We start from the raw sequence: 20,225 nt of genomic DNA, 5'->3' as shown, positions 1-20,225 counted from the left end.
CACACGATGGTAGAGCAAAAGGACATAGATGAGTAGAATAAGCAAGTGTAAAAGAGACAAAGTATACATAACCTTGTTTTCTACTAAGTCTTGTTACTTGATCAATATTGCAGGTGAATACCTTAATCTATATGATCTCTAAAAGTACAAAAATCCCATCTCTTAAGTAAAACAATATCTTGCATACAAACACATTTCCACTTTACCAGTAGTCTAGTTTTAACGACTGCACATATTTTTGAGTGCTTCCAAAAATGTATTACACAAAGACGCTCACACATGTTTCCCAAGCAGCTACGCATAATGCAGCAATACTGTTTAACACATCCCCTACCTGCTCCAAAAGAAGGGAAAAAACCTTATAGCTTTACCAATTCCTTTTTATCCTTCACACCTTCCTCCTGTAATATTCCCAGAAGATTTACAGCCAGCTGCTGCCTGGTAGTTCCAGAATCATCCTCTGACAGGCAGTCTCCAACTGTTGCAGAAGATAAAATCTGTAGCACAGGCATCACCAAAGTAAGGGCTGTGGCTGAGGTGTTCCGGGTTTCTGAACAGGAAAGGAGCTTGTAGGCTATTTAGGACAAGGTGGGGAAAAACAAAGATCATGTAGGGAAAAAAGAACTAACACAGTTTGCACTTTTAGGCATAACATAAACATTTCTAGGAAACACTCTGGTCAAGCAAAGTAACAGTCCCCAGAATTACAGTATGTACATACTAGACAAAGTGCAAAACATTTTTTCGTAGAATTCCAATTCTATTTAAAGACTCATATTTCTCTGTTGCTTGTAGCCAAGTACCTTATAGTAGCAAGAAATATCATAATGGAATGTAGCATGGTCCCTTGCTTTTACTGGAATAACTCCACTAATCAAAACTGCTAAGTCAAACGCTCAGCCAAACATCACCATGACTGTCGGGCCTGCTCTCTCAAGATCTGTCACAAAAACCCATTCACGATGCACGAATCTCAGCAGAGAATATCCTGTTGTTGACTCGAAAATGAAACCGATAAGCTCCAAAATAGCAGGGAGCCTAGAATACAGTCACATCCATGGAAAAAGTCAGAGTAGCAGAAAAATTTATCTTTATTGCCATTAGACAAAAAGTTACTTTTTAAATTCAGGAAAAGTCCTGCTTGTAAAAAAAAAAAAAACCCCAAAACATTTCACTACCCCATCCAACTTCAGGGGAACACAATGCTTATTTTCATAAATATGAAGAAACAAAGACACAGTCTTAAGAGTGTGGACTCCTCCTTCACAAGAAGAGCTTTACCTAGACTCAACACAGACTTTTGCTGACTTTCCGGTGTTTGCAGCAGTAGAAGTGCTAGCCCAATTACGCACTGTTCCACTGGAAATACCTACAACGGAGAAAGAGGTTCAAGTCTACTTTGTTTTTCAGTGGCATTAAACAGTACAAAAGGACAACAACCAAACCTCTGTAAGGAGTTCCTTCAGCAATAATAGTGAGTGCACACACAGCGACACAGTACGTACAGTGAATAGTGCAAAAATAGTATTTTAACTGAATAACATCTTAATTTGTTACTTTATTCACAGCATTTTAGCTCAGTTTAAACCAACTCCCATATTAAAACGTTAACTGATATATGCAGAACCTGTTAAGTTTTTGCCTTCTGAAGGTCTTCAACAAAGAAAAAAAAATTAGCAGCTTTTGAAACAACATTGGTCAATTACAGATGAATGGCTTATATCAATGTCTCTAAATACTCTCCTGAAACATGACATTCTTTAAATGTAATACACCTATTTTATTTTTTTTCCCTATGAACTCTTACCTCTTTTAAGAGCTCAAAGTTGTCCTCTATTAAGGAGATCACAGATGAGCATTCTCCTGTTACCTTTAAGCACACTTCACAGAAGCTCAACAGTTGCAGACAAAACTGAGATAATTCAATTTTCCAAAACACAGGATAGCGCAGTAGACTGAGGAATAGCTCTTGCAGATAACACAAGGCTTCTGTAACTTGTAGTAAGTCTTTAAGCTGTAGAGAGGTTGTCAAAAAACGAAACAAAATCAAAACACATTCTTGTTTATTTCCCCTTCCCTATCTAGGTACAATTGCCTAAGTTTAGAGTTAGTTCTATTACCTCTGCAATGTTCCATTGTAAATATTACTAAGACTTTGAATAAATATTTATAAACTAAACCCAGGAATCTCTTCTCCAGCTTCCCTGAAAAAAACAACAGGTGATCTGCTATTTAATGTTTTGAAGTAAAATTAGAAACATGTGAAAGAATAAAAATATTTCTGCATAGCTGATGAGAAAAATCCCTTTTTCCTCAAAAGCAATAGCAAATTGATTCAGCTCTCAGGCTTCTCTCAGCAACATAAAACAAATTGTGTGGGATTTCATATAGCAGGTAAATATTTTTGTAACAGAAACATCCTGCTCTAGGATATTTCCTCTGTAATGCAATGAAGATTTCAACATGTATCTCCAAAGTGAAAGGCAGTGGTGTTATGTGCTTCCAGAGCACCATGTAATCTACCTACTGCAAAAACGAAAAGCTGAAGTATGATACCAAAAAGCAGTATCTCCACACTTGGAAGCCAAAGAGGTTTCAAGAAGCACGTTGCCTCAAAATCCTAAGGTTAGGCAAGAGCAATTCTGCTCTTGAAAACTCCAGCTCCAGACAAATCCATCTGTTCTGATCCAAACTCTGGAGCCAGAATTAAGGACAACATTCCGATTTTTAGTCCCTTGGAAAAAATTCTATGAATAATCTGCTCTAATCAGAAGCCACATGTACACTGAATTTTTCAGCAGAAAAGTCTGCAGGTGACAAGCTGTACCTCTGACAGCTTGGTTGGTACTGTCAGACAAAATTACTAGGAAGCACTTCAACATTTATACAATACAGAGGACTGAAAAAGGCTAAGCTTAAAGGAGGGATAAGAACCACCTGAGGTTCAGAGCAAGGAGGAGGAGGAATGACAGGTTATAAACCCGTCCATCAGACAGGCTTCTTGAAGAATTTCCCTTTCCACTGTGAAAGCTGTATCTTGGGCAAGACAAAAACACTCAAGTATTAACATGAGTTTTAAAAAATGCAATGGATTTCTAGGTTAAAAAAAAAGTGCCAAAAAGCATGGGGGGAAAAAAGGTTCATAACTAATTTTGTAAGCTTCTTCAGTACCATTTTTATGGCTAAATGTTACGAAGTCAGAAGCTTGGTCTTACATTCATGATACAACATTACACTGAATTTTAGGTAGAATCGAGGCAAAACCAGAAATGTCCCCATGACTAGAATAAGTCAGCACGTAGCTGTCATCACATAGAGTTGACATGAACCAAGATAAATATCTCAGCTGAATATCTAGGAGTACTTAAATCATGCTTCTCATATAGTTTGTTTCATTTTAATGTTATCTACTTCAAGTTAAAAATGGCATGTTTTTGACAAATATCTTACCATTTAACAACATTCTCTCTCTCATGATTATCTCTACAAGTTTACTGTATGTTTACTGAGACAACTAGTAGCGAATAATTATGGTAAATGCATTTCAATTTATACTTTACCAGGTGTATCAGATCTGAACAATTAAAAAGTTTTACCCTCTATCAGAAAGAGCCAGTTTGTTAGATTTCTGTATTACCAACAAATTGGGTCTACAGGAAACGGAAGAGAATGCTATATTTGCACACTTGAGAGGAAATAATAATCGTACTATCATCGCTTTGATTGCATTTATTTGTAAAAGGTGGGGTCAAGCAACAACTGTACCTGAAGGTGTGGAATCAAATCACATAGAAGTTGAAGAATCTGGCATTCCAGCATGGAGGGTGCTTCTTTGTGCTTTGGACCATGAGGCTGAAGTAAAATCTTCAGTAAACCCATTCGCAGTTCAGCATATTCCCGTAACTGAGATGGTTCGCAATACAGGTATCTTAGAAATGGGGCCATTATGCCAATACATGAACTCTGTGCCCTGCAGTTCAAGAAATAAGTTTGCCAAGACTGCTGTCTACTGAAAACTTGAAAAACAACAAGGAAAACACAAGCAACGTGACATTCCCTGCAACAATTTACAGGATGCAATTAACAGAAAGGTGTTATGAAAGGCATTACTAAATCTCACAAAAAACCTTTGACTTGCTAACATGAAGTGCTGTCCTGAGACCTTATATAGTAATCGTATAATGAAGTGCAATTGTGAAAAGACTCAATATTTAAGCATGAATACTATTCAATATGTACTTGTAGATTATGACACTTGAGATTTCATTCTTTTTTTTTCTCACCAATTCAAGAAAGTGACTTTCCTTGCTGAACGTCACGAGAGAATACTGTGTCGTTCTGAAGTAGCATTTGGACAAGACTATTCAGAAAGACCTTTTTAAACCACATAAAACCTAATTTCAATTAAAAAGAGCCATCCATTCTTTGCCAGTTTTTGACTAGTGGTCTTAATTTGATGACACGGGAACTGCTTTAACCATGCTGGCTTCCCAGTAGAAAATTTATCACAGAACAATTCTTTTGGCTTGACCATGTTAGGAACACCAGCTGTTCCTGACATTATTGAAACAATCAAATAAAGCAAATTATCAACACATTAACAAATATACAGTGAATCAAAATTAAAAGTCAGTTTTAAACAAGACTCAGCCCTGCTGCAGAGCTTTTCAAAGAACTCAGTAATGGAATGACAGAATCATATAATGGTTTGGGTTGGAAGGGACCTTATAGATCACCCAATTCCAAGCCTCCTGCCACGGGCAGACACACCTTCCACTAGACCAGGTTGCTCAAAGCCCCATACAACCTGGCCTTGAACACTTCCAGGGAGGGGGCAGCCACAACTTCTCGGGGCAACCTGTTCCAGCATTTCACAACCGTCACAGTAAAGAATATCTTCCTTATACCTAATCTAAATCTACCTTCTTTCAGATTAAAGCCATTACGCCTTGTCCTATTGCTCTGTGTCCTTGTAAAGAGTCGCTCTCCAGCTTTCTTGTAGGGCCCATTCAGGTACCAGAAGGCTGCTGTAAGGTCTTCCCGGAGCCTTCTCCTCTGCAGGCTGAATAGTCCCAACTCTCTCAGCCTTTCCTCACAGCAGAGGTGTTCCAGCCCTCTTATCATTTTAGATCTACATAGATCTACATCAACATGTGGTGCTTCTTGACATCATGCTGAGGGACATGGTTTAGTGGTGGACTTGATAGTGTTAGGTTAATGGTTGGAATCGATGCTCTTAAGCGTCTTTTCCAACCTAAACAATTCTATGATTCCACATTCTCAGTCTGGAACTTTAATCCACAGAAAACTTTGCACAAAAAGCAGCAAAAGCTGTTTAAGATATTTTAATCTACAGCAAGAACAACTCCCATTTTAATAGAAAACAAGCCACCAGCAAAAAATCCACAGTTCATTCCATCATTCAGACATCTGGCAGGACTATTCCCGAGTCCTGGGTTTAGCAGCTGAGGAGAAGAACAAGTCTGCAAACAGTATTTTAAAAATACTCTGATCAATTAAATTGAATAAAACTCATTTTTACTTGAAAGTCTTACTGTTGAAGTCTTACTAGTCTATGCTCACTAGAAATTTAAGAGATTCATAAACCTATTTGTTTACTCAGAGCAACAGAATACAGAATACAGTCAATTCCACTGTACTATTACTCTGATGGATTTGTACAAGTCTTCCAGAAAATAGAAGAGATACTATTTATCTGAAAAGCATACATACAGCTGTAAAATCACTGAAAACATTTGGCTTTAAGGCGACTACAGCATTTGGTATCTTACACTGAAGCTTTATCGGACAAGATCCTTGGAGGTAAGCATGAAGAAATGTTGAAATTGTTGGTAGCTTGGATATTTGTTCATTGTTAAAGATATTTTATAATAAGGCTGACACCGGTGACACTCATATTTTCTATTTTTTTTTTTAATCAAGAAGCACACGTAAATTTTGAAGACCTCATCCTTTGCTGTGAGATATAATCTTCCGTGCTCTCCCTTTATCATACCACCATTTTGTATAGATGGGTTATACCTTCATACTAGTCACCTGTTTTGACTAAGCAGTCAAAATCTTGACACAGGAAATAATAAAAATTGCTTATTTAAAAAAAAAAAATCCAAAGGTGTTATCAGTTTTTCCACATTCATAAAAATTAGATCAACATGAGTTAAAAAAACTATAAAAAACAGTTTTTGATGGATTTTTCTAGTGTTTTATTAATATTCTATTTCTAACCTTTAAACAGTGTCATTACATTTTATAATTATCTTTTTCAAAAGACAGTGTACTTACTGCTCATTGCAGCTGCCTTCAAGAAAAAAGTTACATCAATAAGATTCAGTTATCTACACTTGCTATTTTTTAATTATTCTTTCATTTACCTCTCAGGACACTCATGGAAAAAAACTGTTATCTGCTGCAGTAGAACTGGCCAGCAATCAGGTCTGTTTTCAAGGACACTGATTAATGGATGAGGTATGTTCCTGGAACACAGAGAAATCACATTTGGATCTATAATGCAGAAAGCAAGCGTGCAAAATAACTATCTTCAAAACAAAAGCAGCTGTAGAAACAGACAATTTAACCCTCTGGTATTACCAACTCCTTTTACTAGCTCTGAGAAGACCACCACGCTGTGAAAAGACCATATTTTATAGGAACTTCAGGAAATAAGACTAAATCAAAATCTCTACTTGAAATGTCTTGGTCTGATTTTTCTTTTTTTTTTTTTTTTTTTTTAAGTAAATGTCTAAGGATCACTGTTCAAATGTGTGGCCTGATTTGAGTCACTGGTAGCAGGACTAGGCTTTAGCATGGGGCTCCAAGTAATACCCATGGAAAAACTTGAACCACTTGTCACACATCAGTCTTTCAAGCACAGGTACAAATCTTCAGCACCTGAGACTAACCAAGGTGACCATCATTTCACTTACTACTTTACATCTGCTCCCAACTTACTTATTTTTCCTTTTTTTTTTAGGTGGTAAAAGAAGCAGGAAAGCAGAAAGGCTGACCGTACCACACCACCAGCCCAGAGACCTTCACCTTTACTGCCAGCTCTCTGACAATGACTGCATTTGAGGAGGTCACTGAGGCCTAGCAGTCATCTGTTGTTCTCAGATGAATCTATCACCAACACCTTCCCTGCCTCCAAAGTCAATGACTGAAGGCCATCTACACCACCTAGAAATGCAATGCTCACATCAAACAGTGACTACTCTTGTACAGTAGCAGGTGGAGGAAAAGGTGAGCAGGAGGGGAGCCTGAAGTGTACCATTTGTTCTGTCAGAAGCAAATCCAAAGTTATTTGTCTAGAGTAAGTTAGCACAAGAAAGGGAAACAGAATATGAGAGTCTAAACATTAAATTTCCTAGGGAGGTGGGAAAACTGGTGATGTAAAGCCAAGTCCAGCACTACCTCCATCACCTCCTTCTGGAGTTTACCCACTGTCCTTGCTCTGACTAGCCCCCTTATTCCTATCTGCCTGCTAAGGGTCCTTATTACCCCCCTTCTTTCCCTGCTTCAGCCAGCTACAAGCAGAGTAGTGTAGATTCTTCTCCAGAATACCAACAGCTTAACACCAGACCACCAGATACTTCCATGCTCTCAGAGTAGAAACGAATTTCCTAATAGTAAGAGAGGAAAGTTGGCAGTCTTGCTGGTTCCCACAGCTCTGCTGCACACATGTGAGAGAACAGGGCTATATGAAAAAATGGAAAGGCAACAAATGCACGTACACCACACAAGGCTGGCAGCCACAGAGAGGGGCAGCATAAATCTAGGAACTGCAGATGCTGCAGACCACCACCTTCAGTTTGTTTAACTATCTTTCCCATTCACATGTCAGACAAACCTGTGCCACAGACCAGAGAGACTTTCAGTGTGTTTTACCTATAGATCACTAGATGATCTGAGACCCACCAAATGAAGCAGTACATCTGAAGAGAGACTGCATCAGTTTCAGACACTTAGCATGCCTTTCATATAAAATAGTGAGAAAGAATAAAAAATAAAAGAAGAAAGAGAGAGAAGGCACACACCCGTACCTCTAACTTAACATTAAGGCTCCTTGCATGTGTTTACCAGCCAACTGACTTCCGTGCATTTCAGCTGTCTCACTTAAACAACAGCAGATATGCAACACTGCAGCAGAGAAATATAACAGTTTTTCTGATATACTGTTAATTTTACTACAGTGAGTGATATAGTCAAATAAGCCTTTTAGAAAGGGTTTATAATGGTGTTTGGCTTGTTTGCAAACCTGTGAAGAGCAGAAAGCTCTTGAATAGGGCAAATAACACTAATTTAGCGTCATAATACAGAAATATGAGGACGTAAACATTCTTAGTAAGGTGACCTAAACAGTGAAAATAATTACAAAATCAATAATAAAGCTGAAAAACTACATACAGTGTCTGAGCAATAAAATCTATGAAAGTCACCACCCATCTGGGCTAACGGAACTGAGAGAAATTACAAGGCCATTGTACCCAAAGACAGAAGGAAATTTAGCAATGGAACCTGACATCTTACTGTCTGGCACCTCTTTAATGGAGCTTCAAAGAAGGAAAATTTAACATGGTGTATTTAAATTTTTATAAAAGAATAATTAGTAGCTTTCAGCTTTATCTGTTAAAAAAGCAAGTTAAATATGAATGGAATGTGAATGGAATGTCAGGGCCAGGCAAATGAGGATGTGGGCGAAGGTCCATCCAGGGGGCTGCCTAGGACGAGTCAGTCGGCCCCACGTATTACGACTGCCTCGGCTAAGAAAAAAAGGAGGGTCATTGTCATAGGTGATTCCCTTCTGAGGGGAACAGAGGGCCCGATCTGCCGACCGGACCCATCCCACAGGGAAGTCTGCTGCCTCCCTGGGGCCCGGGTAAGGGATGTTGCGAAGAAACTCCCCGGTCTGGTGCGGCCTTCTGATTACTACCCCCTCTTGGTAAGGCAGGTTGGCAGGGATGAGATTGTGAAGTCCAAAGGCCACCAAAAGGGACTTTAGGGCACTGGGGCGACTGGTTGAAGGACCAGGGGCACAGGGAGTGTTTTCCTCAACCCCATCAGTGGCAGAGAAGAGCACTGAAAGGGGCAGGAAAACTCACCTGGTTAACAGATGGCTCAGAGACTGGTGCCATCAGTGGAATTTTGGTTTCTTTGATCATGGGGAGGTGTACACAGCACCGGGCCTGCTGGCAACACATGGAGTCCAGCTATCTCAAAGGGGAAAAAGGATTCTTGCCCACAAGCTGGCGGGGCTCACTGAGAGGGCTTTAAACTAGGTTCAAAGAGGGAAGGGGATATAACCTGGCTCACTAGAGATGAGCCCAGGCATGGTATGCCAGGGTTGGGGGCAAGATCGACAGCCCAGCTCAAGCGCATCTACACCAACACACGTAGCAAGGGCAATAAACAGGAGGAGCTGGAAGCCATTGTACAGCAGGACAGCTACGACTTGGTCTCCATTACAGCAGCGTGGTGGGATGACTCTCTTGACTGGAGTGCTGCGATGGATGGGTACAAGCTCTTCAGAAGGGATAGGCAACGAAAGAGAGGCAGTGGGGTGGCTCTGTACGTTAGGGACTGCTTTGATTGTACAGAGCTTGACGACTGTGATGAGGTTGAATGCTAACAGATGAGGGGGAAAGCCAACAAGGCAGACGTCCTACTGGGGGTCGGTTATAGACCACTCAACCATGATGAAGAGGTAGATGAAGTTTTCTACAAGATGCTGGCAGAAGTCTCATAATCACTAGCCCTTGTTCTCATGGGGACTTTAACTTACTGGACATCTGCTGGACATACAACACAGCAGACAGGAAACAGCCTAGGAGGTTCCTGAAGTGTGCAGAAGATAACTTCCTGACGCAGCTGGTAAGTGAGCCTACTAGGGAAGGTGCCCCGCTTGACCTGCTGTTTACTAACAGAGAAGGACTGGTGGGAGATTGGTGGTCAGAGGCCATATTGGGCTAGCGACCATGAAATGAAAGAGTTCTTAGTTCGTGGTGAAGTTAAGAGGGGAGCCAGCAAAACCACCATGGACTTTCAGAGGGCAGACTTTGGCGTGTTCAGGACACTGGTTAAGAAGGTCCCTTGGGAGAGTCCTAAAGGGCAAAGCCGTCCAGGGAGGCTGGACACTCTTCAAGGAGGAAGTCTTAAAGGCACAGGAGCAGACTGTCCCCATGTGCCGCGAGAAGAACCAGCGGGGAAGACGACCAGCCTGGCTGAACAGGGAGCTCTTGCTGGGACTCAGGAAAAAAAGGATGGTCTACCACCTATGGAAGAAAGGGAAGATGACTGAAGAAGAGTACAGGGGTCTTGTTAGGTCGTACAGAGAGGAAATTAGAAAGGCAAAAGCCCAGCTAGAACTCAGGCTGGCCACTGTTGTAAGGGACAACAAAAAATGTTTTTACAAATACATCAACACCAAAAAGCGGGCCAAAGAGAATCTCCTTCCCTTACTGGATGCGGCAGGGGGGGGGAATCTTGCCAACTAGGATGAGGAGAAGGCTGAGGTACTTACTGCCTTCTTTGCCTCAGTCTTTAATAGTCAGACTGGTTATTCCCAGAGTAGTCAACCCCCAGTGCTGGAAGATAGGGAAGGAGAGCAGAATATACCTCCCATAATCCAGGAGGAAGCAGTTATCGACCTGCTATGCCACCTGGACACTTACAAGTCTGTGGGGCCAGATGGGATTCACCCAAGAGAGCTGAGGGAACTGGCAGAGGAACTGGCCAAGCTACCCTCCGTCATCTATCAGCAGTCTGGGCTAACAGGGGAGGTCCCAGATGACTGGAGGATTGCCAGTGTGACACCCATCTACAAGAAGGGCCGGAAGTAAGATCCTGGGAATTACAGGCTGTCAGCCTGACCTCGGTGCCGGGCAAAAGTATGGAGTGGTTCATCCTGAGTGCGCTCACCAGGCATGTCAAGGACAACTAGGGGACCAGGCCCAGCCAGCATGGGCTCATGAAAGGCAGGTCCTGCTTGACCGGAACCTGATCTCCTTCTGTGACCAGGTGACCCATCTGGTGGATGATGGAAAGGCTGTGGATATTATCTACCTGGACTTTAGTAAGGCCTTTGACACTGTTCCCCACAGCATCCTCCTGGAGAAACTAGCGGCGCATGGTTTGGATGGGTGTACTCTCTGCTGGATAAAGAACTGGCTGAAAGGCTGGGCTGGGCCCAGAGAGTGGTGGTGAATGGAGTTAAATCCAGCTGGCGGCCGGTCACGAGTGATGTTCCCCAGGGCTCAGTTTTGGGTCTGGTCTTGTTTAACATCTTTATCAATGATCTGGATGAGGGGATTGAGTGCTTCCTCAGAGTGTCGATCTGCTCGAGGGTAGGAAGGCTCTGCAGAGGGATCTGGACAGGCTGGATCAAGGGGCCGACGCCAACTGTACAAAGTTCAACAAGGCCAAATGCCGGGTCCTACACTTTGGTCACAACAACCCCATGCAACGCTGCAGGCTTGGGGAGGAGTGGCTGGAAAGCTGCTTGTCAGAAAAGGATCTTGGGGACGCTGGCTGACAGCCGGCTGAACATGAGCCAGCAGTGTGCCCAGGTGGCCAAGAAGGCCAGCGGCATCCTGGCTTGGATCAGGAATGGTGTGGCCAGCAGGAGGAGGGAGGTGATTGTGCCCCTGTACTCGGCACTGGTGAGGCCGCACCTCGAGTACTGTGTTCAGTTTTGGGCCCCTCACTACAAGAAAGTCACCGAGGGGCTGGAGCGTGTCCAGAGAAAAGCAGTGAAGCTGGTGTGGGGTCTAGAGAACAAGTCTTACAGGAGCAGCTGAGGGAGCTGGGGCTGTTTAGTCTGGAGCAGAGGAGGCTGAGGGGGGGACCTTATTGCTCTCTACAACTACCTGAAAGGAGGTTGTAGGGAGGCAGGGGTTGGTCTCTTCTTCCAACAAACTAGCGATAGGATAAGAGGCAATGGCCTCAAGTTGCATCACGGGAGGTTTAGATTAGATATTAAGAAAAATTTCTTTACTGAAAGAGTGGTCAGACATTGGAATAGGCTGCTGAAGGAGGTGGTTGAGTCACCATCCCTGGAGGTGTTTCAAAAACACGTGTGGATGTGGCACTTTGGGACATGGTTTAGTAGGCATGGTAGTGTTGGGCTGACGGTTAGACTTGATGATCTTGGAGGTCTTTTCCAACCTATGACTCTATGATTTGGAGGTGACCTCATGTCAGATACCGTCTGGTAAGTGCCAAGGAAAAAGCATAATCAATTCTGTCAGTCTACAGGATATGCTTCTATTCTAATGCCCATCTTTCAAATCAGTAAATTAACCTCTCCAGATTTCTAGTTATTCTCATGCCTGTCTCACGAAGGCCTGGAAAAACACATTTCTCAGTGTAAGCACAAGCTAACAAGAATTAGATCAAGGGATAGCGTCATTGCAGCCTAAGTACCTTCACTGCGAACAGAAATTTCATACAGCAAGAAATGTCAAGCTAGCATACAAGAATCAGAGGCTGGGAAATGAAACTGGCAAATTCAGACTGAAAAAGAAAAGGGAAAGTATTTTCACTGAGAAAGAATCAGTCACTGGAACAATTTATCAAGCTCAGAAGATAGTTTTTTTGTGGGAATTTTTTTTGTTTGGCTTTTTGTGGTTTTGGGGTTTTTTTTGTTTGTTTGTGTATTTGTTTTTACACTGGGTTCTCCCTCTGCTCCTCAAACAATTTTTCTTCCACACGTGTGTTCCTGTTCAGGCAAATCATTAGCCTGAAGACACTGGGACTTTCAGAAAGCTGGCTTATTTGGTGGACCACTTGAAGCATGTTCATAAAACGCATACTAACTAACACTACAAAGTATGCACATATTACAGGTATGGCCTTCATATTTTGGGCTAGAAGCCTGGCACTTCCCACAGTCATTTCTCTAAAATTTGTTAACTCACATACATGGTCTTCATATGTCCACCTTCTTTGATTTTGTAAACGTTCTACTGAAGTTACAGAGCCTTTCACATGTACAAAGACTAGAAAGGCTAAGGTTACTGCCTCATTATCACAGAATCATAGAATGGTAAGGGTTGGAAGTGACCTTGAAGATCATCTAGTTCCAACCCCCTGCCATGAGCAGGGACATCTCCCACTAGACCAGGTTGCTCAGAGCTCCATCCAACCTGGCGTTGAACACTTCCAGGGAGCGGGATGCCACAGCTTCTCTGGGCAACCTGTTCCAGTGTTTCACCACCCTCATGGTGAAGAATTTCTTCCTAATCTCTAACCTAAACCTGCCCTCTTTTGATTTACAGCCATTCCCCCTTGTCCTATCACTACCCACCCTTGTGAAAAGTCCTTCTCCATCCTTCCTGTAGGCCCCCTTCAGGTAAAAGCTGGTAAGAAAAATTGCATCTTTCCAAGATGACAGCATGCAAGAGGCAAAAAACTTGTTGCCAGTCTAGCACCTGAATCCAGCAAGATCACAGTCAGGATCATTTATCAGGCAGCAAGATAGAAATACTCTTCACATATCATGCCAGGACCTTGAAAGTGCATAGCCCTGTATACACAGACAGACTTGTAGCACCTGCTTATTTCAATACCTTTGTCATATTTCAAGAATTAGTTTCTTTTTCTAATGAGAAGAATATGTCTCCAGTCATCTAAGTGCTAGTGCTGCTATGACACTAAAGTAAGTGGAACCTTCATAAACGCAGCAGATGCAACACAGCAAGTCTAAAATCAGAATGGCTTACTAGCAGAAAAAAAGCAAGCCTTTTATGACAAAAATTGTGTGTTCTGAAACTAACTTAACTGCACTGAACTGGGTAATGAAAGAAATCAGCTAAGCTCCATAATAAAGAGTGATTAATAATTAAACACCAAAAACTGCAACCAGAAAAAGTTCCATTTCATAATGCTATTCACAGTAGGCAAAATTATGTGTGTAGATGCAACTTATCAATACGACTAACTTAAGAATTGCTAGCACAGCACTGTAAAACACACATCTTTAAATGACATTAGAGTGCTACTACCCTAAATTATTGCCAGTAGATTCAGGATAAAGCAAAATGCACAACCAGACACAGCAGCTATTCACCTGTAAATACTTAAGTGTGTAGGAAAACAAAGATAAATCTTTGTGAAAGGCAACAATAAAAATAAAATTATTTTTACCTTTTAGGTCACCTCAACCTTTTTGTTACATCTCTGAACACAATGGAGCTCCAATCTGATTTAGAGCACAACGAGGAAACAACATTTGCAGTCAACACACTTGTCTGCGTATGCAGCTGTGACCCTGGTCCTTTCAGAAAGATGGAACAGCACTTCAGTCCATCAAACGTGAATTTATAAAGCATTTTTCTACCTGCTCTGAATTTTGATTTCAGAAAATTGGCAGCTCTCAGAATTCTAAGACAATAAAAACCATGTCTGGTGAATCATTAATACTGCAAAATACCAGTTCATTAAAAAATGTTCATAGCTTTCAGCAAAAATTTACAGCGAAAGTTCTGTACATGCATGTCATAACCCACCTGCACTGAGAATGCTGACAAACACTCTTCAAAAACCCCTCTTCCCCGCCCTCCTACTCAATTCAGCTTGAGCTTAGGTTACTGGACAGCTACTTTAATATGCAGAGGAAACTGACAACTTTATGCCAGGCAAGACACAGTAAATCCACTAGGAATGTTCAGTTCTAGTCCACAGCAAGATCAGCTTGCAGACTACTTCTGTCTCTGCTACAGCTGGTCCTAACTTCATAACAAAAAGTGCAGATCATCCCATATATGAATTTAAAAATCACATAACTTTTTCCATACGTCCTTAAAAAAACCCAGTATATTTGTTTTGGTATTTATCCACCATTGGAATACTAGTTATTAAGAAAGAAAAAGAAAACTAGTGGTACTTACACAGCTTATGGAAACACTTAGAATCCCAAAATTCAGTGACATGAGGCAGTTTTCTACCAGCTTGCTAGGGTAAAAGGTAATACCTTCTCTATTTTCCAAGGTTAATTTGCTTGGAGAAGGTGGAGAATCCCAGCATTAAAACTACAAAGGCTTCCCCAGATGAAATCAGAAAACCTATTTGGTGGGTTGACCTTGGCTGGCCACTTGGCATCCACCAAGCCACACTCTCATTCCCTCTCCTCAGCAGGATGGGAAGAAAATAACATGAAATACTTGTGGGTAGAGATAAAGGCAGTTTAATACGGAAAAGCAAAGGCCGTATATGAAAGCAAAGGAAAACAAAAAGATTTATTCTCTATTTCCCAGCAGCAGGCGACGTCCAGCCACTTCCTAGGAAGTAGGGCTTCAGTATGCACAGCGGTTGCTTTGGAAGACAAATGTTTTACTAACAAATGCCCCCTCCTCGGCTCCTTTCTCTTAGATTTTCTTGCTAAGCATGATGTTATACGGTATAAAATACCCCTCCAGTCAGTTTGGGTCAGCTGTCCTGGCTACGTCTTCTCCAAAAGTCTTGCTCACTCCCAGCTTACTGGCCTTTGAAGGGGTGGGAGCAGGCTGGAGAGACCGCACTGCTCAGTAGCAGCCAAAACATGGGTGTGTTATTAACACCATTCTAGCTGCAAATACAAAGCACAGCACTATGATGGCCGCTATGGGGAAAGCTGACTCCATCCCACACAGACCCAATACAGCGTAACCAGACAAAACTCCCAAACTGCAAGACATTATTTTCTCTCATTCCTTTTCAGGAACTGTTCATGATGCTACATCATCACAAGAAGCAGTATTATAAAAGTAATTCTATTGTCCAAAATCAACATTGGTCTAAACCAAATTTATTTATTAGCCTGTAGCACTGATTTTAAAACGTTCCAAGAGACACGACAATAGCAAACTACTTGAAAGCATACTGACACTTTTTGATTCTTCACTGATGATTTCCATATGGAATATTTTTGCGTAGTTGACAGCATAATATATGAGCACTATCATAGGAGGTTACTGTTGGGAGAGTTATCATACATATTCTTTTCTTTCAGAAAACAATTTTAATGGCACTTGATAGAACACAACTACAAAAATTGTTATGCAACAACTCACTGAATAAAGACAGACCTTCTGTACAACAGAAACCAAAACTCGTATCTCAAAATCACAAGGCCTTGACCTACTAGATATTCAAAACTAAGTCAAACAATCTGAGACCTCTGTTCATTGAATTTAATTGGAAGCAAAAGGAAAAACAAAAAAAGTATTGGCTAAGTCTGCTGCTTATTTTCAGTTCTCTATTACTTTAAATTACTTAAAAGGATTCTAAATGATCAAATTTCACCTTCCTTGAATGGTACGGACAATTTTCCTTTAGGTAGGTCGAGAAGGGGGAAGAAATAATCTTTCTTCACCCTACTGGGGAAAGGCTATTTCTTTATTCCAGCCACACCCTACTACCCTCTTTCACGCAGAATCTGGATTTAGTTGCTTTAACTCAGCTTCTTCTACCAGGAGACTTTAAATATGTTTTTCTAGAAACTTTAGTAGTACTCAGAGTTCCATCTTACTATCCTTCATTACCTGCCTTCAATTAAAACTGTTCTATAAGAGTTTGGACGTTGTAGAAAGCACTGATATACTAGGAAAACAAAGACACACATGATTTCAGGAATGCCAGTGCATCTAGCACACCAAAGTCTGTCTCACTTTTCTTCACTATTTCATTTTGCTTAAGTAATGACATGGTACCTGTATTCCACATGGTGCCTTTTATATCCTTAAAGCATTATAACTACAGCCTGATACAATGATACCTCTCAATTGCATAACAAGCAATTTGAAAAATGTTCATGACATCTACCAAGCTGGGACCTTCTTCAGAAAAGACACAATAGCAGCTGTTACTGTCAGCACTGACTCCTGGTTTCTCCAGAGCTGGATGAAGTCACTAAGATGTCCCCTTAGCAAGGCTGTTATTGCATGACAAGCAGCTTCATATCAGTAGCTCTAGATGCATCTTTAAATCATTACTTTTTACAGAGCAACCACTTTAACCGTAAAAGCATTCAGGAACCTTACTTTGACAACAGGAATAAAGCAGCAAAAAACAAGTGAGAGGGAAGTGGTCCACAATCTTAAACTAAAAGACTTACTAAGAGGACTATTATCAATACTCCAGCAACTGTATTTGAACAAGTCCCAGTATTTATTTCTTCTCTCTCACACACAGCCTGCATGTTGCCCCGATAAGCTCAAAGGGACAATGGTAATCTTATCCCTGTACTATAAAACTTCTTAAAAACTTTCAACCGAAACAATCACAGAACTGGAGAATCATTTAGGTTGAAAGGGACCTCCTCACATCATCTAGTCCAACCCATGTGCCCAAGCAGAGTCAGCTAGTGAAGGCCGCCCAGGATCACATGCAGTCAGGTTTGGATATCTCCAAGGATGGAGATTCCACAACCTGTTTGGGCAACCTGTGCCTGATTACCTGCACAGTTTAAAAAAAAAAAAAAAAAAAAAAAAAAAAAAAGAGAGAGACAGACTGAAAGCCAGTATCAACACTTAATGTATGTTTTTTTTCTGGAAATCAGACAAAAGCTATTATGGTATCTAAATAAAACCGATGTGAAACTAACCTGATTCCATACAGATTTCGAACAGCCTCATCTCCTTCGTTTCCCAGATGAAGAGCTTGAATCTGTAGTAACTTCAAAATAGTTTTTACTAAACCATGCACATTCCTGTTGACAAGAAGAAATACATTACTGTCACGTATGTAGTTACATTAGTTGATTCTTCCATAAGAGGAAGAACCCAGGAATAAAACTGACATTCAAGAAGCCCTGAGTTCTCCTCAAGGACCTCCTCTTACCTGTCTACACAATTTTGGGCAAGTTGTGCAACCCCATGTCTTTGTTTCCCTTTTCACATAATAAGCAACACAGCAGAGAGAAAAACGAATGCATCAGTTAAAACTTTTGATGATTTGCTTCTACTGTATCTTACAAGCACATTTGCTGTCTCCAGCTTAATTGAAACTGGTGCTTTTAATACATTAAAAATGGAAAATTAGCTCTTCTCTGAACACAAGTATATAGGTAAACGTCCAGCATGCTACATAAAATTCAATAATGTCACTGTCTAGCAAGAGAAAGCAAGGGAAATCACATTGTCAGGAAGACAGTTGAGACATCTAGTTTGTGATGACTTTTGATCTCAGGAGCCAAGGCCTACATAAAATAGATACATACAGCTATTTTATCTCCCTCCTCTTGTGTTAATTTACCATTAAGGAATATTCCAGAAACAATAGTATTTCTGGAATTTTTATAAGATTTCCTCTACTTTCCTGGAGAGACACAAATGAAATTAATGAAGTCTACCACAAGGGGGGGAAAAAAAGCCCTGTGACCATGGAGTAAAGAGCTCAAGTAGTCTAGAGCTTATTACTGCTTGGCTGAGCTTGCAACCACAACTTTCAAAATTTTGCTCTCCTCTTCATAATCAAGTGTTTTCCACATCTTTCCAACCAGACTACGGCAGATCCAACCCAATCCCTCCTCAAGAAAATAGCCTGGATTCTGTAATGAAACACTCTTTCACAAGGTGAAAATGTAGAAGCAGAAGGAAAAAAAGTCATGATTTATTCTTTGATTTTTTTGTCTAAAATGTGCTATACAGTTGCATTATCATCCCCTAAAAATCTATTAGGCAGGTTACTACTCACATTAATAAACCACAATTACTCCTCATTTTATTCCATTATGAACAGGAAGAGCTAACACAATAGAGAATTACAAGAGATTGTCACCTGATAAAACGCTACTTCTATAACACAGGGCAAGATAAGGGAGGAAAAAGAGAACTGGGTGCTGGTGTTTGTTTGTTTTTCTTTTTTACTGTTCCCCTTTCCTTCCTTCCTAGCAGGAAAAAAATCTGAGCAATTTATTTTATCTGTAATTCCACTTCTCTATCAGTGAAGGGGAAACTCCAGGAACTCCTCAGATGGCGAAGTGGAAACAAGAAACTATGCAGAATTTATGTAACCCTCCCATAGGACAAATAAACCATCATCCTCATTTAACACATAAGCAAACTGAGATACAGTTATGTTAACTGTTTGGCATAGAGTGCAGTATGCTCCAGGAACATCTTCCTAAATTATGAATGGATATACATACATTTAGACTTATAAGCTATACCAAAAAGTCTGAATAACTTTAAGCAATTCCTATCAATGACAAGACAGAAGTTTACACATACAGACTGGACTAACATCAGCACAATGTGTGGTAACACGTAATCACAAAGAACTACCATGGCTTCATATTTACAAAGACTGTACCAAAGATTCAAAAATTGCAAAAGCAAAGGATCATATGATTATAAAACCATAACCTAAAAAACCCTCACATCATCCATAAAAGAAAACTGGAACACACTGGCAAATATAATTTTTAACTGCCAGACCTTTACTATACTTATCACCACCTGCAGGAAGACTCTCTTCTGTAAGCTGGTAAGGCACAGCAGGGAATGTCTAGGGATTCCCACAGTGGATCTCTCCACCAATAAATGCTTAGTTTCATATTCCAGATGCAAGCAAGGTAGCAATTCTCTCATCTGTGCCTTTCATACTTCTGCCAACAGCACTGGAAAACACTGACCCAGACCAAAAATGGCAGAATAGGCTTCTGCTTTCTTTCTTCCTTCCAAAAATGGACCAGTTACAAGACGTGCCTGTAATCTTTAAAATGACTGGCTGTTGTGACACCTGGCTCTTGAACACTCAAATCTGACAGTACAAGAAAACATGAGGTTTGACAGAACTCTGCTGCAAAGCAACCAACAGGAAGGCACATAGCGGGCTTCCAAATCCCAATAAAGCCAACACAACACACAGAGGAAAGACAGCCTTCTGGATAGGTACAGGGGAGAGAGAGAGAGCAGCCACCTTTCACATACCTCAGGGCTAGAAAGAGTCAGTTAAATGGGAATTTGCTAGCATATTCCCTAGCTTCAGCTGGGTAACTATGCAGCACAAGGAAAAACAAACCATGAAACACTCACTAAGAAAACAAACTTCCCTGTTCTGAAACTCCTGTATTGCTAATCCTAAATCCCAGGCAGAAGGTGGGGTAGAAGAGGTGCTTTAGGCTTTGCATTCAGCTCCTGAACACAAGCAGCACAATGGCATGACATATTGCAATGATTTCCCTACCTCCTACAGGCATGGCTGCTCAAGTCATAAAAACATCCTGAAAACAT

The 20,225-nt window shown here is 40.9% G+C and overlaps 1 protein-coding gene across 10 annotated transcripts in view; it reads right to left on the bottom strand.

Annotated features, from left to right (window-relative positions):
• The window catches only part of FOCAD (focadhesin), a 133,462-nt gene that overhangs the window by 93,316 nt on the left and 19,921 nt on the right, over positions 1-20,225 (bottom strand). For all 10 annotated transcript variants that reach the window (XM_075447116.1, XM_075447113.1, XM_075447114.1 and 7 more), the window contains 6 exons: positions 17,594-17,698; positions 6,393-6,494; positions 3,766-3,970; positions 1,808-2,014; positions 1,282-1,369; positions 372-574 (listed from right to left, as the gene is read on the bottom strand). In XM_075447116.1, coding sequence (XP_075303231.1) covers positions 372-574; positions 1,282-1,369; positions 1,808-2,014; positions 3,766-3,970; positions 6,393-6,494; positions 17,594-17,698 — 910 coding nt within the window. The remainder of the gene's footprint in view (positions 1-371; positions 575-1,281; positions 1,370-1,807; positions 2,015-3,765; positions 3,971-6,392; positions 6,495-17,593; positions 17,699-20,225) is intronic.

The sequence above is a fragment of the Opisthocomus hoazin genome, chromosome Z (assembly GCF_030867145.1).
Source record: "Opisthocomus hoazin isolate bOpiHoa1 chromosome Z, bOpiHoa1.hap1, whole genome shotgun sequence".
NCBI classification, from domain to species: domain Eukaryota; kingdom Metazoa; phylum Chordata; class Aves; order Opisthocomiformes; family Opisthocomidae; genus Opisthocomus; species Opisthocomus hoazin.
This window is presented reverse-complemented; position numbering and strand designations above follow the sequence as displayed.